At 53.0% G+C, this 27,047-nt stretch overlaps 2 protein-coding genes across 2 annotated transcripts in view; one reads left to right on the forward strand and one right to left on the reverse strand.

Annotated features, from left to right (window-relative positions):
• Positions 1–4,480: 4,480 nt before the first annotated feature.
• Positions 4,481–18,493, forward strand: MYBPH (myosin binding protein H). Its single transcript, XM_038748771.1, has 15 exons — positions 4,481–4,654; positions 4,986–5,120; positions 7,363–7,530; positions 11,696–11,784; positions 12,026–12,221; positions 12,412–12,551; positions 12,728–12,887; positions 14,261–14,397; positions 15,218–15,404; positions 15,597–15,672; positions 15,918–15,960; positions 17,118–17,213; positions 17,371–17,560; positions 18,178–18,313; positions 18,439–18,493. The coding sequence occupies exons 1-15, from the start codon at positions 4,486–4,488 to the stop codon at positions 18,491–18,493; spliced, it is 1,977 nt and encodes a 658-aa protein (XP_038604699.1). The 5' UTR covers positions 4,481–4,485.
• ADORA1 (adenosine A1 receptor) overlaps positions 17,071–27,047 on the reverse strand; it is a 47,168-nt gene continuing 37,191 nt past the window's right edge. The window contains exon 2 of the mRNA XM_038749124.1: positions 17,071–19,240. Within this exon, the coding sequence (XP_038605052.1) occupies positions 18,601–19,240 (640 nt within the window). The 3' untranslated portion in view covers positions 17,071–18,600. The remainder of the gene's footprint in view (positions 19,241–27,047) is intronic.

Consider the following 27,047-nt stretch of genomic DNA (forward strand, 5'->3'; position numbering starts at 1 on the left):
GACTTCTCGTCCCAGTTTTTCATCTGTCCTTCTCTCCCATCTATCCCAGCCTCTGCTCCGGGGTTGTAGATACACTCTCCCCGTGACTGAGTCTGCCCGATCCCCAAGGTTTGTTCCTCCCTGCCCAATGTCGGGGCAGTGGGGAAGGCTTTGTTTGTCCTGAGACAGCGACAGGACATCTGGGAAGTTTAATCCCAGATTAATTGGATGAATTCCCAAGTTTGCCTCTGGTGGGCCTCCAGCCCCATAACCTGTCTTTCTGGAAGGTTGACAGGATTGGCCAATTCAGACTAACACCCTGGCATTAATGGGGTCCTAGGGCCTGGATAGGAGTGACTGCACAGCCCATGGCCCGATCTCAGTGCTGAAGATACAGAGTCACAGACCTCTCAGAATGAGTCAATTTCCTCCTCCCTGAGAAGAATTTACTGATCCCCTGCAGTCCCCGTGAGTCCCTGGGAGCCCTACAGACCAGGCCCTGCTGGGGGTTAATATTCATTCATTCATTCATTCAATCGTATTTATTGAACACTCACTGTGTGCAGAGCACTGTACTAAGCGCTTGGGAAGTACAAGCTGGCAACATATAGAGATGGTCCCTACCCAACAGTGGACTAACAGTCTAGAAGGGAGAGACAGACAACAAAACATATTAACAAAATAAAATAGAATAAATATGTACAAACAAAATAGAGTAATAAATACCTACAAACATATATACATATATACAGGTGCTGTGGGGAGGGGAAGGAGGTAAGGTGGGGGGGGGTGGGAAGGGGAGGAGGGGGAGAGGAAGGAGGGGGCTCAGTCTGGGAAGGCCTCCTGGAGGAGGTGAGCTCTCAGTAGGGCTTTGAAGGGACTGTCTTGGTCAAAATGTTTGAGTCCGAGCCTGGAGGGGTCCAATGCAGCCTGACCCTGCCATGGTGGGGGCCCCAGATGCCACACCCAAGTTCAGCTGGAGAGCTGGATCCTTTTTCCAGGCCTAACTCATCATAACCCTCACCAACACACACACATCCTACCCCCCGCTATAGCTACCCTGGCACCTGGTCATCCCCAAATCTCCTAGCATTACTGGGGGCAGCGGGAGCAGTGTGAATTTGGAGCAGGAAAAGCCTCCTCTGCTCCTGGGCAGCCCCCAACAGGAAAACATCTGAGGAAAAAGAGCGGGTTGTACGTTTCCCCATCCGGGGACCAGTCCCACCCAAATCCAAGGTGTGGAGCTCACCTAGAGCAAGGGCACCTTCCGGGCTGGCTTGGGTTAGAGGGTCAAAGTTGAGGCCAGGCACCTAGCCCTCGGGGAGATGACTATCACTTGGTGAGGAGCTGGGAGGACTCAGGCCATTCTCCTGCGAAGGCCAGTTCTAAAAACCCTCCTTTCCCTTGCCCAGGTCACCATCAGCTGGGAGGGCATGAAAGTCTCCCCTGGTCACTCTCTTGTAGTAACCCATGAGCAACTGGGATAGAACAAGGCTGCTCACTTCAAGGGCTCAGGGCAGGGGCCGAGCTGGTCAAAGGTGGGGTGGACTAGTGTATGCCTGTGTTAATGTCAGGGGGGGTCCAGAGGAGGGGGAAGACCCTCCCATTCCCAATAAATAATAATAATAATAATAATAATAATTTTGGTATTTGTTAAGCGCTTACTGTATGCAAAGCACTGTTCTAAGCGCTGGGGAGGATGCAAGGTGATCAGGTTGTCCCATGTGGGGCTCACAGTCTTAATCCCCATTTTACAGATGAGGGAACTGAGGCCCAGAGAAGTGAAGTGACTTGCCCGAAGTCACACAGCTGACAAGCGGCGGAACTGGGATTTGAACCCATAACCTCTGACTCCAGAGCCCGGGCTCTTTCCACTGAGCCATGCTGCTTCCCCAAAATCTAAAGACTCCTGAGGTCTATCAGGGAAGGAGCTGAAAAGCAGCCTGGTCTAGCGGAAAGAGCACAGGCCTGAGAGTCTGAAGGTCATGCATGGGTTCTAATCCCAGTTCCTCCACTTGTCTGCCGTGTGATCTTGGGCAAGTCATTTCACTGCTCTGTGCCTCAGTTATCGCATCTGTAAAATGGGGATCGAGACTGTGAGCCCCACATGGGACGGGGACTGTGCCTATCCCACTTTCCTAGTATCCACCCCAGTGTTTGGTACATAGTAAGCACTTAAATACCATAATTGTTATTAATTATTAAGGAGCTGCTTTTCCCAGTTCTGGGGTGGCCTGGAGAAATTGGGATTTTGGCCCCAAGCCTCATGGAGGGGGATGTGATAGGACTCAGGCTCTGGTGCCAAGGATTTCTCCTGACCTTTGAGGGTCTGTGATGTCCCATGGTGGAACCATGACTTTTGTTTGATCAGGGAAGTGAATGCCATGCAGGTGGTGACACATTGGGTGTGTCTGAAGTCAGGGGGCAAGCAGGGGGGTGAGGAGGTAGGGAAGAAGAGGGGAGGTCACCCACAGTGGCTAAGGACTTGGAAGTCCCTGGCAGTCAGCTCCTCTCTCTGGAGATGCTGCCCCTTAGCTGGGCAGTGCTGCTAAAAATAAGCACTGGGGATCAGGGGTATAAGCATTGGGGATCATGGGCAAAAGACACTATTGGCATCAGTGCCCCTCCTTTCCTGGTGTTGGAGGTGACTGCTGCTCAGCTAGGGAACTGGGAATCAAGGAGTTCCAGAGGGGGTATTCAAGGGGACCTGCCCCTCTCAGGCAGGGGGACCAGCTCCCCCAACCCCCTCCTGTCTGCCCCAGCGTTTCCAAGGGCTGAGTCAGGTTGAAGGTCACTGTGACTTATCGCTGAAGCATCAGGGTGTGAGCCCGGGCGGGGATCAGGTCTCAGGCTTAGCTGACGCCTGGGACCTGAGTCACCGGCCAGGGGGCCCATCACCCCAGAGGCACCTGCCGTCCCCAGGAGACCAGAACCTTCCTTTCTGACAGCTCGGCCCAGGGCCATCTTTCCCGGACCCCGGCCAAGGGGTGGAAATGGCTATGGCCAATCCCTGCCGCCCGCTGCTGCTGCCACCAGAGCACCACTCATCCTCTGGGATGCTGCCTCTCCCTTTGTACTCTGCAGTGGGGCCAGGGGTTGGCATCTGTGGGACACTGTCTATGGGCAGGAAGACAACAAGCCAGGCCAGGCCCCCAGCTCCATCTAAGCCAGGAACGAACTCCCAGTGTGCTTACCACCTCCTTCCCTCAGAGGCTTCGGGGCCCAGGGTTCATTCCCATGCTCCTTTGAGTCTTCCAGTCTCAGCTCTATCCTCTTCTATTCCCCGCTCTCAGAGGATGAGGGAGAGTCAGGGGGGGCTCTAAAATGGGAGGATTAATGGGGGCCATTCACTATCCATCCACACAACATCCCTGACTGGTAAGAATAATAATAATGATCATGATGGCATTTATTAAGCGCTTACTATGTGCAAAGCACTGTTCTAAGTGCTGGGCAGGATACAAGATGATCAGGTTGTCCCTCGGGGGGTTCACAGTCTTAATCCCCATTTTACAGATGAGGGAACTGAGGCACGGAGAAGTTAAGTGACTTGCCCAAAGTCACACAACTGACAGTTGAAGGAGACAGGATTTGAACCCATGACCTCTGACTCCAAAGCCCGTGCTCTTTCCACTGAGCCACACTGCTGGTAGGCCAGGGCTATGGTTCCTGTATTTCACATCGGGAAACTGAGGCACCAAATAGGGACATCCAAGGTCAGGAGGGACCCAGGGCTCTATTGGCCAGAGCAGGGGACCTAGTGAAGCATTAATGTCCGGGGAGAGGAGTGGGACACTTAGCAGCAGATGGCAACTAACAGGTGGAAAGAACTTTCAATTTAGCAGTGTCCCAGACAAAACTTCTTTCATGCCCTTCCCATCTTTATGTCCCCCAAGCCCATCCCCTGCAGCTTCAGGTTGGAAGATGGGAGGGATGGAGGATGAAACAGGTTAGGATCTGTGGAGTGCCAGGAATCCTGGGAATGAGGGATAAAAGCATAAGAGATGGGGGATGAGCGGGTCATATGGGTGCCCAGGTCAGAGGTCAGTTGGATGGGCTGGGTTGGGAGCCGTGCCTGTTGGAGAGGCAGTGACTTCTCCCCAGCACCTGTGCAGCTGGACAGGGAGGCCGAGGAGCAGGTCAGAGGCAAAATGAGCCAAGGGAACCAGATCCCTGAGGGCTTTCCAGGTGAATGGTTCGAGTTCACTGATTGCCCAAGTCCTCCAGGAGGCCCTCCACTGACAAGAAGGGAAAGGCCAAAATCTGGAGGTCTCCGGTGCTGACCTGAGGGGACGTCAAAGCCTGCTGGGGGCACGCTGGGCTCCTCCTCTAGAGCTATTCCTGGCTGTGATAGTCTCCTTCCCCCACCCGACCTGACCACACAGCTGGGAATAGTTTGGTTGGGGGTGGGGCGACCAACGGCTATATAACTCGGGAGCCAGGAGTCCAGCCCATCCAGAGCCCCCCGCATCACTCTCCCTGGACACCAAGCGTGCAGCTCCGAAGATGACAGGAGAAACGGTCAGCGAGACCCCGGACGGCTGCCCCACGGAGCCAGCCTTGGAACTGACCAAAGAGCTGGGCCCAGAAGCACAGGTGGAAGAGGTGACTTTGGAACTCAATGAAACTGCCCCGGGGCCCCCTGCCACCTCTGAGCCTGGGCCCCAGAGGGAAGGTGAGGAAAGAGACGGGAGAGAAAGGCAGTGGGGCAATAGAGATGGGAGTGGGGAAGAGGATAGAATGGATTGAGGGTGACTGGGAGTGAGTTGGGTGGGAGACGGCATGATGGGAGAAAGACGGAAGTGATGGGAGTGTTGGAGGAGGGCTGGCGGTGATTTGAGGTGTCAGGGAAGATGGGGTTTTGGGGGAATGGAGAGGGCTGGGTGATGTGGGGGAGAACCAAGGGTGGTGGTGGGGAAAATGGGTGGTATAGGGGAAGGAAGAGTGTGATTGGGAGGGTAGGGAACTGGCGTCACTCGCTCTAACCCACTGGGCTCTCCTCACAGACCTTCCCAGCGCTCCCTTGCTACTGACTGTGGAAGATGTGACCGATAGCTCGGTAACTCTGACCTGGGAGCCCCCAGAGAAGTTGGGGAGCTCAGGTCTGCAGGGCTACCTGCTGGAACGATGTGAGGATGGAGGTGAGTCGGCCACCCCCACCTGGGGGAAGAGGAACAGGCTCAGGAGCCGTGGGGTCCTTGCAGAGAGTGGAGAAGGATACCCCGACGCTCTCTAAATGGAGATTTCATTCCCCGTAGATGGGAGGGGAAACAGGCCCTATACCCTGGGAATTGAGGGTCTTGAAGGCATCTTGATCCACAAGAGGTTTTAGTTGAGGAAGAATTGACTGGATCTCGCTCTCTGAGGGGGGCGGTTAAAGAGTGTCTGTGAATCTCCAGCTCTGGAGGTTTTTCTGGAACAGGAGAGAATCTTGGTGTCTGGAAGCTGTCCAGAAGGCGGGGGTTAGATGATTTGACCCTCTTGAGGAGTCAGTGAAAGATGAGGATTGCTGAGCCACACTGATAGGGCAGTAGCTTCCCATCCCCTCACCCGGGGATGTCAGTCTGCTGTGTGACTTGGGCAAGTCACTTAACTTCTCCGTGCCTCAGTCCCTCATCTGTAAAATGGAAATTAAGACCGTAACTAACCTGATTACCTTAAATCTACCCCAGCGCTTAGAACAGTACCTGGCACATAGTAAGCACTTTACAAATACTGTAAAAAAAGAAATCCATATTAAAAACCAGTGGGCCAGAATCTGGGCTGCTCAGAGCCACCTCTGGCTCTGACTTGCTCCTTACTTGGTGCCGCTAAGGAAAGAGTGGGGCGCAAATGGAGGAGCTTCATTCCTCAAATCCTTTCCCATTGTCACACATAATAATAATAATTAATAATTATGGTATTTAAGTGCTTACTATGTGCCAAGCACTGTTCTAAGCACTGGGATAGCTATAAGCTTATTAGGTTGTCCCACTTGGGGCTCACAGTTGTGATCCCCATTTTACAGATGAGGGAACCGAGTCACAGAGAAGTGAAGTGACTTGCCCAAAGTCACACAGCTGACAGGTGGCGGAGCCGGGATTAGAACCCACGACCTCTGACTCCCAAACCTCCGCCAAGATGGCTGCAATGTTGGCCACACTCTCCCCACCTGGGAGGAGATGGTGGTTCACAGAGTGTCCCACCCTCCTGCCCCTGAGTAGAATAGTAGGCCAAGAGCACAGGAAATCCAAGCTAGCAGAGAGCTTGGGGTAGTAGGGTAAGAACAAACCTGGTGTGAGAAGCTTTGGCCTCAAACTCCAAACTGGGGGGAAAACAAGAATCGTTCAACAGGGTTTGTTTGTTTGGTATTCATTAAATGCTTACTGTGTGCCAGACACTGTTCTAAATGCTGGGGTAGATACAAGATAATCAGGTTTGACACCATCCATGTCCCACAATGGGCTCACAGTCTTAATCCTCATTTCACAGACTGAGGCCCGGAAAAGTTTAAGTGACTTGCCCAAGGTCACACAGAAGATGAGGCAGAGATGGGATTAGAACCCAGGTCCTTCTGATTCCCAGGCCTGTGCTCTAACTACTATGCCATGCTGCTTATCCATTTCCTGAAAATCAGTTCTGCCCAGCTAATTGTTCATTGTAATAATTAAGTGCTTACTCAATGCCAAGCACCGGGGTAAATACAATATAACTAGGTAGGACAAAACCTCCATCCCATTTGGGGCTCACAGGCTAAAGAGGAGGGGAGAACCTGATTATCTTGTATCTATCCCAGTGCTTACTATAGTACTTGGCACATAGTAAGCACTTAATGCTACCAATAATTATGGTATTAAGTATTGAATCCACATTTAACAGTTGAGGAAACTGAGGCACATGAAAAGTTAAGTGACTTGCCCAAGATCACACAGCTGACAAGTAAGCTCTACGCTGTAAACTTGCTGCGGGCAGGGAATGTGTCTTTCAACTCTATTATCAACGCTATTATCAACTCTTCTATATTGTACTCTCCCAAGCAGTTAGTTCAGTGCTCGGCAACAGTAAGCGCTAAATAAATACAAGTGACTGATTAATTGAAGTCTCTAGCAGCCTCTGGGTCTCCCATCAGGGAGCTTTCATGGCCAGAGACTCCTTCTCCTAAGCATGCAGGAGCCATTGTGGGCTATCTTGTGCCTTGCATATGAGTGGGGAGGGAGGAGAGCTGAATAAAATAGAGGACCAGGGAGGGGTAGCAATTGATGCAAGGTCACACAGCAAATTACAGGACAACAGGTTTAACATGTAGGTGCTTAAATATCATAAAAAAGGAGGGAATAAAATTCAAAGAGTCTTCATTTCTGGAATCTGAAATCCTCAATCTACTAATCTCCTTTTCTCTTCCAGCAACAGAGTGGGTTCCTGTGAGCCCAAAGCCGATGATGGTGACCCAACATATTCTCCGGAACCTGTCCGTGGGAGATAAATTCCTGTTCCGGGTTTCAGCCGTGGGTCCGGCGGGGGCAGGCCCCCCGGCCATCTTAGACCAGCCTGTCCACATCCGTGCAATTGTTGGTAAAGACCCCAACTTGCCATTTTCCCCCACCCCCAAATCTCTTCTCCCCACTGGCTAGCAGAGGCCGGATGGCCTCTGCTCCCCATTTTAGAGATGGAGAAACTGAGGCCCAAAGAGATGGATCAGCTGCTTTCCCCCTGGTCCCTGACCAGCACTCAAGAGTTTTGATTCCCACTGTCTCTCCCTGTTGCTAATATTTCTATTTGCAGAATGCATTAGGCTCGTTACTACTAGCTGCTAGCTGTCCCTCTGGTAAGGTAGATCAGATTTCAGCTTCTTAATGGCAGTGAGTCATTTGTCTGAAACCTGGTGGGGTGATAGGGAGACAGCCGCAGTAGCAGTTCCAGGGTGGAAACAGACACTTGTCAGCAGGTGGGCCCTCTTACCCTACCCCCTCTGTTAGTCATCTCCATCCCCCACTGGTGAAAGCATTGGCCTCACGGAGCTCTCAGTCCTGGCACTGCCCTGGCCATGATTCTGTATAAGCCCAGAGAGAAGAATAACTATAATTACGGTGGAATGCGTTAAGAACTTACTACAGGCCACGCACAGTACTAAGAGCTGGTGTAGATGCAAGATCAGGCGGAGGTAAGACTCAGTCCATGTTCCACACAGCACTCACAACCAAAGGGGGAAGAAGATTAGGTACTGAATTCCCATTAGAAAGATAAGGAAACTAAGGCATAGTGGAGTGAAGCAACTTACCTGAGCTCACACAGCCGCAAAGTGGCAGAACTGGGATTAGAATCCAGGTCCTCTGTCTCCCAGGCCCATGGTTTTAGAGGAGAGGATATCATTGGCCTGGGCTGTACCAGGAGGAACTGAAGCTGGAGTCCAAGGAGAATTCCCAGCTGAAAGGAGTGAGGAATAATCATCCCTTAAAAGAGGCACCAGCTCCAAAAGGGGCTAGTAGGGACCATTGCCTCCAAGGCTTTCCAGTTTGTGGGGGCAGGGTGAGGGTCACCACCTCACACCCATGGCTTTTCAAGCTGGAACACCAGCCTCAGTTTCCCCATGTCCCCAGAAAGGCCCAAGGTCCCCCTTAGCGGGGCTTAAAGACCATGGTTGGAGCTGGGTTGAAAGACTCATTAGTCCTTGCTGCATCTGCTGGCCATTCTCCTGATTCTCTAGCTCAATCAATGGTATTTATTGAGCGCTTACTATGTGCAAAGCACTATGCTAAACACTTGGGAGAGTACAACAGAATTAGAGGACATATTCGCTGCCCATAGCGAGACTATTCCCCCAGCACCTCCCAGGTGCCCGCCAGCCCGGCTCCCCTCCAGCCACTGTGGGTCCTCCTCTCCCGGGGGGCTTTAAGAACTGTGCAGTTCTTCCCAGGATCACAGGGAAGGGCTCTGTGGACTGCTCGAGCCTCCCACCCACCCACTCCCTGCCTCCCAGGAGCCAGCATTCTCTGCTTCCCTAGGCCTGTGACCCTCCTCCAGGGAAACTTCAGACCCCGGGGAGGGGAAGACTCCCCGCTTGCCCTAGGACGTCACCCCCATATAAGCACACCTTCGACGGAAGGTCAGAGCGCTTCTTCAAACCCCCTGGATTCGGAGCATCCCCCTGGGGGGGTCCCAGCCCCACCCCTTGCAGCCCCTCACCCCCTAAGGTCCCTGTTAACACGTTTGCACTCTGAAACTCTTATCCACCCACTCCTCCCCCCGAGATCTGACTGCCTCACGCCTCAAATCGGCCCCGACCCTCTAAATAAGGCCAGGAAAGATCCCAGTTGAGACACGAAAATCCTTGTCCAAGGTCCTTCAAGCCTCCTTGTGGCAGAGAGATCCCAGGACTCCTGACTCCCAGCCAGGCCTAGAAGCTTCCTGCCCAACTTCCCTCGGCCCCAACCCACATCTCACCTCCTTCCCCTGGCAGCCGAGGGCCCGGGGCTCCCTTCTCCCAACCCCCACACCTCCCATTTGTGCCCCCCTGCCCTGTGGGAGACAGAAACAAATCCACATTCCCCAGGGTTGGAGAGAGAGCAAGTTCCCTGCAGCCAGGGGCAGACCCATCCAGAGATCCGAAGGGAGGATGGCCAGCGATGGACTGGGGAAAGGAAGCTTGGAAAGCTCAGCTGCCCCTCGCGCCCTACCCCCCAGCCACCTGCCCTGGCCAAGCATTCCTCGCCTCCACCAGCTGCTCAGAGCTCATTCCTAGACTTGGTGGTGCTACTGCACACCATGCCCCTGGGCAGATGCCTGCCGCCTAATCCCTGCAAAGACAGAGCAGCCCGGGGTTGGGGGCCCCTCTCTGCTGGAGCCGTGTCCTCCCCAAGTCAGCTCTCAATAAACTGGCCATCCCCTGCTCCTCCGAGGGCAGGACACTGTGATTCCACCAGATTCAGAGCAGGGAGGGAGGGGATTCCCATGCTACGTTAGGAGGACCCCAAGGTGACCCTTAACAAAGAGGGATTTTATAGTGGCAGGAAAGGAGGGGCCTAGAACTTCAGGAACATCTCTACTGGGGAAACCCTGGAATGGGGGCATCAAAGGTGCAGTTGCTTCTTTGGAGATGTTTAAGCTGAAAGGCTGCTGGGCCCAGTCCTGTGTGGAGGGAAGGCCAAGAAGACCTCTGCAGGGCCTTGAAGTTCACTTCAGGAGTTCTTCTTCCCACATAGCCCTGGAGGGGCAGGGGCAGTCGGGGCAGGGGCAGCCAGGACAGGGGCAGGGGAGTTGGCTTTTCTTGTTCCACTTGGCAGAGATGCAGACCTCACTGCTGCCTCCTGCTCCCACTCTCCCGGGGAAAAGACCATGGGAACCAGCTGGAGGAAGCTCTCCGCACTGCCCAGGGAATGTGTGAGCTCTCTGACATGTGGAGGGCTGGCCAGGGCAGAGCTGCCAGCGGAACGTGAGGGATGTCAGCCGTTGCCTGGCCTTAGGTGCCCAGGGTGAGGGAAGGGAGCCTGAGGACCTATCCCTGACCTTCCTCCACACTCTCCTCTCCTAGACGCATCCTGGCTGGGCGGGCAGGCTGGGGAAGTAGGAAAGTGAGGGTGTCCAGCTCAGAAAATTTTCCAGCACGACCCAGATCGATGTCCTCCCATGACCCCCAACTTCCTTCCAGTGTCAGGAGCTGAGCTCTTAATCTCCCAGATGAAAGAATCAAAGAACAAAATTTCAACTGAGGAACCTGTTTCCACAGTAGCTTCTGCTGCCCAGCTTTCTGGGCAAGAAGGCCCTAAAGGTGGGGCTGTTGGTGACACTCGGGAAAACCAACCCCCACGGAGCCCCTTTACTAAGTCAGAATCCAAAATGGATTGCATAACTCTACCTGAGTTATGTAAGCTTCGCGACAGATTGCAATACCATCCCGAGGCCCTGCAAAATGGTTCTTCATGGAAATTCCAAGAACCTAGGGTGTGTTCCTGGAGGGATCCCTGTTATCTCCCCAGCCCATTATCCCTCCCTCCAGGGCCACCCAAACCACAGGATTCCAAGGTAGCGGCTGAGGTGGAGGGAGACTTAATAACAAATCCTGGATGTAAAGGTGTCCAGGGTCCAACATACCGGACAGGGGTAGGCCAGCTGCAGGCCAGATAAGTAGGTACTCATCACCCGTCGCCCTTCCCCTCAAGCCCCAAAGCCGTTTCCAGACTTCCCAAGACCACCCCGACCTACCCCTAAGACATCCCAGCCCCCAAAAGCTGGCTGGTTTGGAAGCTGCCCTGGCCTCAAAGGAATTCCTGAGCAGGGAGTCAGAGCCCAGCAGGAAGTAGACTCTCTCCCCTGGGAAACTGGAATACACCGGAGTGCCAGAAACTTCTCTAGGGATATTTAAGCAGTGCGGTTGCCCAGCTATAGTCCTGAGGGAAGGAGGATGACTTTAAGATCTACTTCCTGAGTCATTATTCCTGGTTCAGGCCCCTGTGGCTGTCTAGAGTTTGACCCAAAGCCCCAGGATTTGGGGGTAAAGGGCCAAAGTATGTGGTGGGTGACTGTCTTTAGCTCTGGCTAACCAAGGGAAACCAGCTCCAAGACAATTGCCACTCTTTCTCCTATCAGCCGGGGAGACTCAGGCAGGGGCAGGGGTAGAGGGACACCAGCCGGTTTAGCCTCCCTTCTGACTGGGCCCTTGCGTTCCCCCTTCTTCCCCAGAACGCACCTCATCCACTCTGGCCATTGACAACCTCTGGTTCTCTTGTCTCCTTTTGTTCAGAGACACCCAAGATCTGGGTGCCCCGCTTCCTGCGGCAAACCTACATACGACAGGTTGGAGAAGTGGTGAACCTGCAGATTCCATTTCAGGTAGGTAAGATAGCTCCCAACTCAGGGCTCTCCCGTAATCGAGGGGAGGAAGAGGAGGAGGAGGCGGCTCTGAGATGGACAGGTAGGATCCGTGGTTTGACAGCAGGCAGTGGCAGTGGGAGGGAGAGGATATACTTTACCAGAGAGAAAAATGTCGTGTCTCTCCCCATGACACTGGCTTTTTCTGGGGGCCTGGGATCCTTCAGGCCCAGATGGAAGATCCCAACTGTCCCTCCTACAGGGAAAGCCCAAGCCCCAGGCCACCTGGACCCACAATGGGGGTGCCCTGGACCCCAAGAGGGTGAACGTGCGCAGCGGGGACCATGACTCCATTCTCTTCATCCGTGCGGCCGAGCGGACCGACTCGGGCTGTTACGAGCTCTGCGTGCAGCAGGACGGGCAGGAGGCCAGGGCCGCCATTCACATCCTGGTGATCGGTATGACGGTTGCGGGGGGACGGGGGAAGTGGGATGTGCTGAAGCTAAGGGGGAGAATCTCCCCCACCGCCACCCGCCCCACCTAGGGAGGTGGCTTGAGGAGAGAATTAGAGCCCAGCAAGGCAACTGCCAACAGGGGGGACTGCCCACTTGCCCTCAGGGACCCGCTGAGTGCCCTCTGATATTGCAGAGAAGCCTGGGCCCCCACAGAGCATCAAGCTAGTGGACGTGTGGGGCTTCAACGCCTCTCTAGAGTGGACACCGCCTCTGGACACCGGCAACACGGAGCTCACGGGATACACGGTGCAGAAGTCAGACAAGAAGTCCGGGGTGAGGCCGGAGTCAGCGGCGAACCAAGGGATGGGGACTAAGGGTGGAGGAGGAGGGCCAAAATCTCGGTGCCCGTGGGCAGCAAGGAAGTGGAGGGCAGGGAGGTTCCTGGGAGTTCCGATCCAGGAGCCCACCGGAGCAGGGCAGCTGGGTGACGGCAGCCTGCATCCCTGCAGCAATGGTTCACCGTCCTGGAGCACTGCCACCAAACCAGTTGCGTCGTCTCTGACCTCATCATGGGCAACAGCTACTCCTTCCGGGTCTTCTCTGAGAATCAGTGTGGCCTGAGCCCCACTGCCCCGGTAACCTCTGACCTCGCCCACATCCAGAAAGGAGGTGAGCACCGGAGGGTGGCAGAGCTGTGGGGAGAGGAAGCCCCTCCTACATTTCTGTCTCCCCAACTCTCTGCCCAGAGGGGCTTAGGCGCTTACCTGCCCGGAACCAGGGTGCTGGAACAGATGGCCTCTAGTGGTCCCTTCCAGCTCCAGGATTCTATATTTTCAAATATTTAAAAAAAAAATTTTAATCGTATTTGTTAAGTGCTTACTCTGTGCCAGGCACAGTACAAAGTGCTAGGGTAGATACAAGCTGATTAGGTGGTACACAATCCCTGTCCCACATGGGGTTCACAGTCTTAATCCCCATTTTACAGATGAGGTAACTGAGGCCCAGAGAAGTGAAGAAGTTACTTGCTCAAGGTCACCCAGCAGACAAATAGCAGAGCCAGGATTAGAACCCAGGTCCTTCTGACTCCCAGACTCGTGGTCTATCCACTAGGCCACGCTGATATTTCATCTATTTCTCACTCCTGTCTGGTTCCCTGGGATTATCTCTGCGACTCTGGGAACCCTGTCTTCAGTCAGCTCCGAGTTGGCTCACGGATGCCCAGTTTCAGTGCCCTGTAGGCTGCTGGGTCTGGAGGCCAGAAGAAGATTGAGAGGGAAATAATAATAATAATAATAACAATAATAATAATAATAATAATAGTGATAATATTTGTTAAGTGCTTACTATGTTCCAAACACTGTACAAAGTGGTGCAGAAGATACAAGATAAGCAGATTGGACACAGTTCCTTGTCCCACGTGAGGTTCACAGACTAAGAACGGGTCCCCACTTTACAGATGAGGAAAATTTGACACAGAAAATGTGAATTCCAGGAGCCTCATTCAAAGCCCCAGGCAAGAGTTATTAATAATGTTGATAATAATAAGAATAGTGGAATTTATTTAGCACTTACTATGTGCCAAGCACTGTATGAAGCGCTGGGGTAGACACAACCCCCTCTCCCACAGTAGGACTCGCAGTTTAAGCAGGAGGGAGAACAGGGATTGAATCGCCACTTTACAAATGAGGAAAAGGAGGCACAGAGAAGTAAAGTGACCTGCCCAGGGTCACAAAGCAGGCAAATGGCAGAGTCTGGATTAGAACCCAGGTCCTCTGACTCCTCTGACTGACTCTGGGGATGTGTGCCTACCCTGGGCCTGTCCAGCAGGACATCCTATCCTCCCTCCCCTCATCCCACACCCACAGTATAGAGTTTCCTCCTGCATTCCAGGCCGGGAAGCTTCCTAATCCCAGCAAGCTTCAAGGCCAGAAGAGGGGGAATCTCCCCAGGCTCTTGTAACTAGATGATCAGTTTAGCAACATCCCTGTTCTTTGGACTTTCATTTCTCTAACTTCTGTGTCCCTCCCCACCTCCCACTTCAGATACAGTGGCCAAATCTGGGGGCTTTATCCAGAGAGACTTCTCCGAAGCCCCCAAATTCACCCAGCCCCTTCACGACCGCATCACCACCACTGGTTACAGCACTCAGCTCTTCTGCTGCGTCCGCGCGTCCCCTAAGGTGAGGAGGGAGTCCCGCCTGTGCTGGGCGAGTCCTGGTGGGCCGGGGAGAGGGAAAGGCAGAAAACATGCACAGCCTTAATCCTCCAACTGCGCAGTGGCTCCCAAGGCACAGGGCCACTAGAACCAGAGTGAAGCTCCTGATCCTCGGCTTTAAGACTCCCCCACGTCTCTTCCTTAACCTCCCCACTGCACCTCAGCTCTGCTCCCTTCCGTCTCCAACTGCTCCTTCCTCTGGTCCCACCCCCGGGGCTGCAGGGCCCTGCCAGGGGGAGCTCAGCAGAAGTAGAAGCAATAATAGTGTTTATTAAGCACTTACTGTGTGCAGAACACTGTACTGAGGGCTGGGAAAGAGTACACAGGTGCAAATTAGACATGGATCGTGTCCTGCGAGACTCCTGGGGGCAAGACTAGGGTGCCCAGTTCCTGCCCCACTATCCCCACCTTTGGGATAATAATATAATAATGATATTATGGTATTAAGTGCTTACTATGTGCCAAGCACTGTTCTAACCATTAGGGTAGATACAAGATAATCGAGTTAGACGCAGTCCCTGTTCTATATAGTGCTCACAGCCTTAATCCCCATTTTACTGATGAGGGAACTGAGGCACAGAGAAGTTAAGTGACTTACCCAAGCTCTTAGAGCAGACAAGTGGCAGAGCTGTGATTAGAACCCACAACCTCCGACTCCCAAGCCCATGTTCTCGCCATTAGGCCATGCTGCTTCCTAGCTGTTCTCCCTCCCTACCGCTCTGCCTCCCTTCCTGGCTGGAGATTCCTCCAAGCTCAGCTCCTTGCCCACTTTCCCTGTTTTCCAGCCGAAGATCATCTGGATGAAGAACAGGATAGACATCCAGGGTGATCCCAAATACCGGGCCCTCATCAACCAGGGGGTTTGTTCCCTGGAAATCCGCAAGCCCAGCCCCTTCGATGGGGGCGTCTACACATGCAAAGCCATCAATGCCCTGGGGGAAGCATCCGTGGACTGCAGACTAGATGTGAAAGGTAGGGGCGGGGTTGGGGGGTGGAGCCGGGGGTGGTGGGGGAGACTCTAATCTTGGAGGAAGACCTGCCTTGCCTGGTCTTAGCAGGAATCGCTCCCAACAGGGAGACTTCTGGGCCCGGTTCAACTCGGCTGACCGGCGGGCAGGACAAACTAGGGCTAAGCATGCTCTGAGAGGGGACTTGCCTCCGTAGGGCAGAGTCAGAGGAAATGGGCTCTTGCTGTAATAGGAGGGAGTGAGGATAGACACAGGAAGAACATCCTGTCAGGGTGGGCTTCCGGTGGTTCAGAGGGAGGGAGGGAGGACTGTGGAATCCCCTGCCCTGGCTAATGGAAGAACATCCTTTTGGGGCCTAGAAGGCTAAGATGACCTTTCATCCCAGGTTTTTATGATTCTAGGAAGCTCCTTCTCTTTCTGGGAGCCTAATATGGCTGGAACTGCTCGTCCACCAAACCCACTTCTTTCCCAAATCTGGCAGACTCTGGGATCCTAATTTCTGGGGGTTTTCTTTCAGCCTCGCACTAGAGTCCCGGAAGCTCAGAGAGATGTGGAGTGAGGTAAGGAAGTCCTGCACCACTCCCACCCTTCAATCTCCTCCCCCTGAGGCTTGGACAGCACTGGGAGGAACGAGGAAGTCTGAGGAAGGCAGAGACCCTCCCTCCCTATCTGTAGGCCCAGGGGTCTCAGGAGGGGTTTGAGAGATGAACCTAGAGCTGAGGGGCAGACTGGGGTAGTGCCAACTCAAGGGGGGAATTACAGGTTTCCAGCTGGGGTGAAGTCAATAGGGAGAGGTGACTCCTGGCCCAGGCCTCCAACAAAACCTGGGAGTTTCCAAGCTGAGTTGAAAATGGCAACAGGGTTGGGCCTGGACCAAAGCCTCGAGTTCTTTGATGCCTCCCTTCACCCAGTGCCCATCACCCCTCTCCCCCACCCATTGAAAAATGGCTATAGTCGAGATTTGTACTTCCCAAGCGCTTAGTACAGTACTCTGCACACAGTAAGCGCTCAATAAATATGATTGAATGAATGAATGAATGAGAGCTAGGGGGGCAGGGCAGGGCTGTAACCGGGCAGAGGATGGCAGGAGGTACTGGGTGATTGAGGGCTAAGGACTGAGGAAATTGGACACTCATCTCCCACAGATGCTGGGATAAGCAGAGTTCTCTAAGGCCGGGCCTGGAATCTAACTTTGGATGGATGGTCCGACGGATGGATGAATGGACTCCGCTGGATAAGTGTCAGGCCAGGCCCCGGCCTCGGGACCCCAGGAGGCTACCCCCACCCCCACCCTCACCCCGGCTCTAGGGGCCTCAACTTAGAGCCCTGTGCTGGGCGACCTGGATGTGAAGCTGGGCCTGGGGTCCCTGGCCGGATCCAGCCCCAGAACTGGGATGTTCTAGAACAGCTGCATCCCAGGATGAGGGAGCGGCTGGGGGAGTTGGGGAGCGGTGCCTGAATAAACATGTTTGGGAGGTTTGGTTGTACCCTGAGGGTCTGTGTGTGTTACTGAGGGGCAGGGGTCACTGATGTTCCACTGGGGCCAGAGTCCACTGCCCCCCATACCCCACTTCCCACTATGGGTTCCAATTCTCTGGCTCTCTCTCCTGCCCACAGCTAGCTTCACACTGAGGACCCATTCAGCTGGGGCCGAGTTTAGACCGCAGATATCTGACAATCCTTTATTTTCAGCCTTTCCCACCTCTCGTCTCCCCAGCCCCCTGAACTTACGGCGGGGCCCGGAGAGAGGGAGGGAAAGCGTCTGGAGCATAAGCCGAGGGCTGGACTCGAGCTAGCTAGGCATGGAGAAGGGGTATCTCCCCTGCCTGGCCACCATTCCCAGTTCTCCTATCGTGGCCCCTGTCAGAGATGGGGTCAGTCAGGTGCCAGGAAGGGGGCAGTGACCCCCTCCACAAGAACCGGCTCTGCCGTCACCTTGAAGTTTGCTATCCTCCACCTTTCCTGGGCAGCTGGGTGCCAGGAAGAGTCACTACCTGCTGGGAGAAAGAGGCATCAGTGACCGGGCACCCACCTGGATCCCGGCTGGGTCCTGCCCTCTCCCAGCCTCAGCGGTGGCAACCTTGTCCTTATCCTCCATCGGTCTCGAGCTATCACGGCAGATCCTGTGCCCTGCTCTGCCCAGCCCCATCCAGGACACACGTAGGTCCTGCCCCCAAGCTGAAAGGGCAGAGACCAGATGCTTCCCAGCAGGCCTCACACTGGGACTGCCAAGATCAGGGAAGGGGAGGCCTGACCCTGCTCAGCTTTGGCTCCACTGTTGTCCTGACTCCTCCCCGAGCCTCGGAGTTCACCCAGGCTTCGACCTCAAACCAGCCTCCTAATACAGGGCCTCCCCAACAACTGCCCCACTCGGCTCATCTCTGGGGAGTGAGCGCTGCCAGAGTCCCCGCTAGCTCGGCCCTTCTCTAAGCTGCCACAGCTCTGGCAAGAAGGTTGTGCCCTGTGGGCGGCTCTGCCCTGCTGCAGTTCCCCACCCCAAATCCTCAGTGGGCCTCTGGAAAAGGAAATCTGAAATGCTTCTGATGTGGCTTCAGCCTTAGCCAGGCCCAGGGTCGGGTCCCCAGGCATCCCGACCCCTGGTCCCATGTTTCCTTGGGGAGAGGGAACTGTATATTCCATCAACTCTCCCTCACTTCAATGCTCAGGTCAGAACTAGGGATTCTAGGAGCTTCCCTCTGAGAGCAACATGCCCTCCCCTAGGCCCAGGCCACTGCTCCCAGACCCTCATCCTCAGCAGACCCTCTCCCTCTTGGCAGTACACACGGGGTCCGGTCGATGTGACAGCGGAAGCAGTGTGGAGGCCCTGCGGCTGCCCAGGCTTCATCGTTCCTTGCAGGAGGACAAACTCCTTCACCCCTTCATCCCTAAGATGACTTTAAGGGACCCTGAGAAGTGGGTGGGAAGGGGGGGGACAGAGAGCCCTCACAGTGCAGATGGGTTGAAATAATTCACCCTCCGGGACGGGTGACCGCAAAGCCAAAGAGCCATATTGCTTTCGCTGGGGCTCTCTCCCCAAGGCTCTCTCCCCGCCCTGCCACGGTAGTGTCATCAAAGCCCCCAGAGTGGAGCTAAGTGGGAGAGCCCTGGGCTTGGAAAGGCCAGCATCCCAGTCTGGGGATGGTGGGGCGCAGAGACGGGGCAGGCTCAGGATCAAATGGCGGAGTTGGGGAGGATCGGGGCTAAACGTCTAGCTTCTCCTCCTGAAAGTCATCTGGGGTGGGGAGGGGCGGCCCCCGGTGCCGGCACCGGAAATGGTCATTCCAGATCTGCAGGAACGTGAGGCGGAACTTCTGGATGCGGAAGGCATAGATGATGGGGTTCATGGCCGAGTTGCCATGGGTGAGGAAGATGGCGATGTAGGTGACAATGCTGGGAGTATTGCAGGACGGGCAGAAGAGGGTGATACAATTGAGGATGTGCAGGGGCAGCCAGCTGAGGGCGAAGAGGAAGAGGACGAGAGCCAGGGACTTGGCGATCTTCAGCTCCTTCCCGTAATATTTCTGGGGGTCTCCAGAGGAGGCCGAGACCTTCTTGCTGAGCTGCTTCCGGATGAGGTAGAAGACCTCCAGGTAGATGAGCAGCATGAGCAGCAGCGGAGGAAGGACCCAGACGAAGAAGTTGAAGTAGACCATGTACTCCATGCTGATCACTCTCTCGAATTCGCACTTGATCATCAGGCTGCCGTTGGCTCCCTGCCTCTGCTCCACCACGCTCAGGTTGTTCCAGCCCAGCAGAGGTGTCAGCCCCACCAGGAAGGAGAGGACCCAGCAGCCGGCAATGGCCAGCGTCGCCCGCCGTGGGGTCACCAACAGCTTATACCTGGGTGGGGAGGGGAGAGAGAACAGAAATATGAAGTCCCCGCCTCCCCCACTGCCTGCTCTTTTAGACTGTGAGCCCACTGTTGGGTAGGGACCGTCTCTATATGTTGCCAACTTGGACTTCCCAAGCGCTTAGTACAGTGCTCTGCACACAGTAAGTGCTCAATAAATATGATTGATTGATTGATTGATTGATTGCTCAGGGGACAGGGGCCTCCGAATGCTCTGTATATTACCCGCCTCTCATTTGCAGGCTCACCATTCATTCACTCATTCAATCGTATTTATTGGGCACTTACTACTACTAATAATAATGATGGCATTTACTAAGCGCTTACTATGTGCAAAGCACTGTTCTAAGTGCCGGAGAGGTTACAAGGCTTACTGTGTGCAGAGCGCTGTACTAAGCACTTGGGAAGTACAAGCTGGCAACATATAGAGACAGTCCCTACCCAACAACGGGCTCACAGTCTAGAAAGGGGAGACAGACAACAGAACAAAATATATTAACAAAATAAAATAAACAGAATAGTAATTATGTACAAGTAAAATAGAGTAATAAATCTGTACAAACATATATACAGGTGCTGTGGGGAGGGGAAGGAGGTAGGGCGGGGGGATGTGGAGGGGGAGAGAAAGGAGGGGGCTCAGTCTGGGATGGCCTCCTGGAGGAGGCGACTCACAGTCGGGCTTTGAAGGGAGGACGAGAGCTAGCTACCCACCACCACCACCCTATGTGTCCTTGGGCAAGTCACTTCACTTCTCTGGGCCTCAGTTTCCTCATTTACAAAACTGGGATTTAATACCCATCCTCCCTCCCTCTGTAGACTGTGAGTCCCATGTGGGACGGGGACTGTGTCTGATCTGATTGTATCTAAAAACTAGTACTTAGCACAGAGTAAGTGCTTAACAAATGCCACTATCACTATTATTATTATATTGTTATTATTATTATCAATATTATGTCCCCCAGTCCTCTCCCTTCTTTGGGAAGCGGCCAAATAGGGACTTTGGATCCTACTATTGAAGGCTGGTGTTCTCACCTCAATCGGTCGATCAATTGTATGGATTGAGCTCGTCCTGTCTGCAGAACACTTTACTCAGCGCTTGGGAGAGTACGCTACACCAGAGTTAATGGAGGGGGCCGTGGGTTGGCCTCAGCATTGACCCAGGAAATTGTGGGGAGCAGGGGCTCATCTCTCTACTCCTCTGGGGCCCAGACCCCCTGGGGATAAGCAGCAGCTGCTGCAGTTCATGGAGTCCTGCCAGGTGGGTGGATGCGGCATCCTCAGCCTCCACACTATGCCCAACTGGGTTTTTCTGCTGCAGCTCAAGATGGATGGAGCATCTCATAGAGAAAATAACTAGGCTGGGAGGAGGAGGTGGGGAGACGAGGGGAGCGTGAGAGGGAAGGCAAGGAGAGGGTGAGGGGGAAGACGGGGGGAGGCGAGGGAAGGGGTGAGAAGGGCAGCAAGGGGAAGGCGAGGAGAGGGGAAGGTGTGGGGAGAGCCGAGGGGAGGCTTCCGACCATTGGCAGCTTGGCACCCGACCCAAACTGCAGCAAATCCAGGCACTTTATTCTTAATGGTCCACCCTCATTCCATCTCCACCACCAGTTTCCATGAAAGCCCACCATGTTCCTCCAAAATCTTGGCTTTCTCTGCCTCAGCCCCTCATCATCTTGAGCTCTCACTACTCCTTGTCCTGGGTTCTCTGCTGTCGTGGATCGGCTTCCTGCTCCTGGGCACAGGCCTCACTCCCACCTTCCCCACATCAGAAATGCCTCCCGCTCAGGGCCAAGCCACATGTATTGTTCCCGGGGGGCAGGGGGAGACTCCATCACCCCAGCTAAAACAAGCAAGAGACACAGCTTCCCCAAAGGGCGAACGTCCAGCTGGAAAGAGCCATCGCTGTCTTCCCTCTGCCCAGCTCAGGATCTTGGTGGTCCAGCCCAACTGGACAACTGATCCCCTCCCTTGATGAGCCCAGATAGTGAGCCCGACCCCCAGGATCACCTATTCCCTAGTTTCAGGGAATTCATTTATCCATTCATTCAATGGTATAATTGAGCTCTTACTCTTTGCAGAGCACTGTATTGGGAGAATATAATACAACAATAAACAGAAACATTCCCTGCCCATAAGGAGCTGAGAGTCTAGAGAGAGCAAGTCATGGCGACACAGAAGGGAGATGGCCTGGGCCAATTTCTCACTTCTGCTCCTACAGTCCAAACATAATTCCAGGGCCACAAGGCCTCTCCATATGCATATCTTGCCTCTTTCCCCCCCTTATCATCAGAACTTCTGGGGTGGCTTATCCCTATTTGCTTAGAGAGAGGGGCTCTGAAGGTGCTTTATCATGTCCTCCTCCAGCCCCACTTCCTTCCAGAATTCCCAAGCAATGTGGGGAATAAAAGATCAATTCCTGTCACTCTGGTGTGGCATAAAACACCAGATGAGATCAACTTTCTACGCCCATCCCTTGCTGTACACAGGCAGGGTTTGAGCTGACCAGCGAGGAATGGAGGTGGGCAGAGACCTCAGTCTGAGACTAGAGCTCAGGCCTGGAAAGTCCCTAGGGCACGAAGGGGGGACCGGGCCAATTCTGACAAGCCTTGGGGTGAGGAGGTGGCGGTCTCCCGGGGCAGGCCTGGGGGAGAGCTGACCCTGGCTCTCCTGTTATCAGCACCAATCTATTTTCCTTGCTATTTTTTCCCTGCATGGGAAAGGGTCCGGGTCACCTGGTTAGGGAGTGGGGGCTGGCTCTCACGGGAAGCGCTGCTGTCACGGGGAAGGGTCAGGGGAAAGGGGCAGGGCAGTACACCTCTCCCAGGCCTCTCCCTCGGGCCCAAGGGAGTAGAGCCTGGGAGCCAGGAAGAACCGGGTGGAATCAGGGTGGTGCAAATGCCTTCATTTCACCCAGTTCTTTCCCTTCTCAAAATGCCTGCCATGGTCAGGCCAGCTCACAGACCTCCCCAAGACCTTAGCCTGGTTTTCCTGTTATTCCCCTGAAGCACTTGAAGGGTGGGGGGTCTGGTCACTTCCAGCCCCTAGTCCAGGGCCCACTCCAGCCTCTCTAGATGGTGTTTGCCTCCACAATTCTGGGAATGACCATAATCATCAATCGTATTTATTGAGCGCTTACTGTGTGCAGAGCACTGTACTAAGCGCTTAATAATATACCATAATAATATTAATGGTATCCGTTAAGTGCTTACTATGTGCCAAGCAATGCTCTAAGTGCTGGGGGGGATACAAGGTAATCAAGGTTGTCCCACATGGGGCTTAAAGTCTTAATCCCCATTTTAATAATAATAATAATTTTCTAGACTGTGAGCCCACTGTTGGGTAGGGACCGTCTCTATATGTTGCCAACTTGTACTTTCCAAGCGCTTAGTACAGTGCTCTGCACACAGTAAGCACTCAATACGATTGAATGAATGGTGATAGCATTTATTAAGCGCTTACTATGTGCAAAGCACTGTTCTAAGCGCTGGGGGAGGTTACAAGGTGATGAGGCTGTCCCACTGGGGGCTCACAGTCTTCATCCCCATTTTCCAGATGAGGGAACTGAGGGCCAGAGAAGTTAAGTGACTTGCCCAAAGTCACACAGCTGACAAGTGGCGGAGCTGGGATTAGAACCCATGACCATGGTTAGGGAAGCAGTGTGGCCTAGTACAAAGAGTGGAAGGAGCACTGGCCTAAGTGTCAGGGGACCTGGGTTCATATCCTGCCTCTGCCACTGGCTTGCTGTCTCCTGACCCCCCACTCCCAGGCTCTTTCCTATTTTAAATAGAAGGAAGAGTGCAAAAGCATTCAGAGGATTTCTCCTGCAGGACTGTCCATTTTCTCTCCCCTTTGACAGTTTCTCGGAGATGCAGGGAAGCACAAAAGCCTAATGGTGACATGGGCACAGGACATCTGGCAGGGGGTGGCCTGAAGCTGGGCCTGGGCCACCAAGGGTCTTGCAGAAGGGCTGCACTCCTGCTCAGGACGACGGCTTCTTGCCCCGGCCTGGCTCGGACACAGTCAGCAGCCCCACATGAAGTGCTCTGGTGGTCCTGAATTCTGCACCAGAAGGAGTCCCAGGGGACAGAGGAGAAGTAGCATTGCCTAGTGGAAAGGGCACAAACCTGGCAGTCATGAGACCTGGGTTCTAATCCCGGTTCTGCCACTTCCCTGTTGTGTGACTTTGGGCAAATCATTTCACTTCTCTGTGCCTCAGTTTCTTCACCTGTAAAATTCATTCATTCAATCATATTTATTGAGCACTCACTGTGTGCAGAGCACTGTACTAAGCACTTGGAAAGTACAATTCGGCAACAGATAGAGACAATCCCTACCCAACAACGGGCTCACAATCTAGATGGAGATGAAATACCTGTTCTCCTTCCTCCTTAGACTGTGAGACCCAAGTGGGCCAGGGACTGTGTCCAATCTGCTTATAGTGTATCTACCCCACCATTTAGTATGGTGCCCAATACATAAAAAGTGCTTAACAAATACCACAATTATGAAATTAGTTTTTCCTTCCTTCTCTCAGACCTCAGCCCATAATCTCATCCTGACGGGGGGGGGGGCGGAGAGAAAATCTGTGTTCAGCCTTCTGCTAACTTGGGAATTTAAGACATGCCTCAGAGGGCAAAGAAATTATCAACTCCCACCTCTGACCCATCCAGTAAGTGGAGTCAGGGTGCCAGCGTGCGAACAGCAACTCTCCCTTTCAGTCTGTTACTGTGAGCCCTCCTAGCTGGGGCAATTTTTCCCTTTCTGTGTGACTCCGTGGGAGTGATTCAATCATACAAAGTGGTATTTATTGAGCTCTTAATATGTGCAGAGCACTGTATTAAGAGCCTGCGAGAGTCTAATACAATCCAAGTTGGTGGACACAATTCCTGCCTTCAAGGAACTTTCAGTCCAGTGGGCATGGCCTTTGGGGCTTAATCAATCAATCAATCAATGGCATTTATTGGGAAGCAGCATGGTTCAGTGGAAAGAGCACGGGCTTTGGAGTCAGAGGTTACAGGTTCAAATCCCGGCTCCACCAATTGTCAGCTGTGTGAGTTTGGGCAAGTCACTTCACTTCCTGGGCCTCAGTTATCTCATCTGTAAAATGGGGATTAAGACGGTGAGCCCCACGTGGGACAATCTGATCACCTTGTTACCTCCCCAGCACTTAGAGCAGTGCTTTGCACATAGTAAGTGCTTAATGAATGCCATTATTACTATTATTATTTATTGAGTACTAAGAACTTGGGAGAGTTCAATATAACAAAGTTGGTGGACATGTTTCCTACCTACAAGGAGCTTACAAGGAAAGAGACAGCCTTTTTTTGTAGCTAAAGATTGTTATCCTGTTGATCTGGAGCCTGAGGACCTGAGGTCTCCCCTCCAAGTCCCGTCGGAACTACATTTGTTAACACTCTTTCTTTAATTTACTCTGACTGTGTTCTGCAATTTAATCTTCTTATTCTATAGGTCTCAAATGGAGAGTCGTTGAAGACAGGGACTGGATCCGAACTGTGCTCACTCCGGCGCCCAGCAGAGAGCTCGGCCCAGAGTCAGCGCTTAATAAACCATAACTAACTAACTCTGGGCCTCGGTTTTCTCCCTCGCTCCGTTGATTCGATTTCTCCCCAAGACAAGAGAAGGCTCCAGCGTGGGACGAATGAAATCAAGGAAGGGGGTGGGAGTCTATGCTGTGGCTGGCTTTAGGGGTGATTCAATGAAGGACAAAGAGACCAGGCAGGAATGAAGAAAACAAGCCAGCTGATCTCTGCCTGGGCCCGGCCGTGATGCTGGAAGGGCACGACTGAGGGAGGAAAGTGATTCTCCCAGAGGCTGCAGTAGCCAGGGTGGAATCCAGGGAGGGATGTTATCTGGAGGAATCCCTCTCCAGGGGCCAGTTTTGACTACATTAGACTTATTCGTCATCATCATCATCATCAATCGTATTTATTGAGCGCTTACTATGTGCAGAGCACTGTACTAAGCGCTTGGGAAGTACAAATTGGCAACACATAGAGACAGTCCCTACCCAACAGGGGGCTCACGGTCTAAAAGGGGGTGACAGAGAACAAAACCAAACATACTAACAAAACAAAATAAATAGATAAATAATAAATAGATAAATAAATAAATATTCCCCTCAAGACATCATCCTATGAAAGATACACACTCCGTTCAGATCCAGGGAAGCAGTGCGGCGTAGTGGATAGAGCACGTGCCTGGGAATCAGAAGGACTTGGGTTCTAATCCCTGCTCCGCCACTTCTCTCTTGTGTGACCTTGGGCAAGTCACTTAGATTCTTTGGGCCCCAGTTACCTCATCTGTAAAATGCAGATTAAGACTGTGAGTCCCGTGTGGGACAGAGATGGTGCCCAGCCTAAGCATGCATCCACCCCAGGACTTAGTACAGTGGCTGGCACACAGTAAGTGCTTCACAAATAACATAAAAAAATATAATCCTGGTTGAAGTGGGATGTGACAAGCTGAAGCATCTAATGGGTGGGCTGACATGGGACCCTCTTCCATCTGCCTCTCCCCATCCCTGGGGAAGCAGCGTGGCTCAGTGGAAAGAGCCCGGGCTTTGGAGTTAGGGTTCATGGGTTCAAATCCCGGCTCCGCCAATTGTCAACTGTGTGACTTTGGGCAAGTCACTTCACTTCTCTGGGCCTCAGTTACCTCATCTGTAAAATGGGGATTAAGACTGTGAGCCCCTCGTGGGACAACCTGATCACCTTGTAACCTCCTCAGCGCTTAGAACAGTGCTTTGCATAGTAAGTGCTTAATAAATGCCATTATTATTATTATTATTATCCCTTATTGGCTGGTCAGCAGACTTCTCAGGTCTCAGCTCTCTCTGGGAAGCAATGTGGCCTACTAGAAAGAGCACAGGCATGGCTATCAGAGGAACGGGGGCTTTTTAATGGTGTTTGTTAATAATAATGATTGTATTTGTTAAGCACTTACTATGCGCCAACCACTGTTCCAAGCGCTGGGGCAGATACAAGGTAATCAGGTTGTCCCACGTGGGGCTCGCAGTCTTCATCCCCATTTTAGAGATGAGCGAACTGAGGCACAGAGAAGTTAAGTGACTTGCCCAAGGTCACACAGCAGACAAGTAGCAGAGTCGGGATTAGAACCCATGTCCTCTGACTCCCAAGCCTGTATTCTTTCCATTAAGCCATGCTGCTTCTCTAGTTACTTTGTGCCAGGCACTGTCCTAAGTGCTAGGTTACATACAAGGTAATCAGGTCGGACACAGTCCATGTCCCACATGGGCCTCACAGTCTTAATCCCCATTTTACAGATGGGGTAACCGAGGCACCAAGAAGTTAAGTGACTTGTCCAAGGTCACACAGTACACAAGTCGCAGAGCAGGGATTAGAAGGTAAGTCCTTCTGACTCCCAGCTTCATGCTTTATTCACTAGGTCACGTTGCTTCTCTCAGGCCAGGCTGCTTCTCTTGATTAGAACCCAGGTCCTAATCCCGGCTCTGCCACTTGCCTACTGTGTGATCTTAGACAAGTCGCTTACCTTCTCAGGGCCTCGGTTTCCTCATCTGTAAAATGGGGATTCAATGGTTATCCTCCCTTCTTCTAAAACTGTGAATCCCATGTTAGAACCTAATCACCTTGAATCTACCCCTGTCCTTAGCACATCGTTAGTATTTAACAAATACTATTATTATTATTACCATCAATAAGTCTTTTCTTCAGTCTATGCTCAATGGTTTCTGGGTCAGTGGAATGGAGGAGCCAATCCAGAAAGGGCCTTTTACTACCACCATGGCTCAGTGGAAAGAGC

Source organism: Tachyglossus aculeatus, chromosome 7 (assembly GCF_015852505.1).
Source record: "Tachyglossus aculeatus isolate mTacAcu1 chromosome 7, mTacAcu1.pri, whole genome shotgun sequence".
NCBI classification, from domain to species: domain Eukaryota; kingdom Metazoa; phylum Chordata; class Mammalia; order Monotremata; family Tachyglossidae; genus Tachyglossus; species Tachyglossus aculeatus.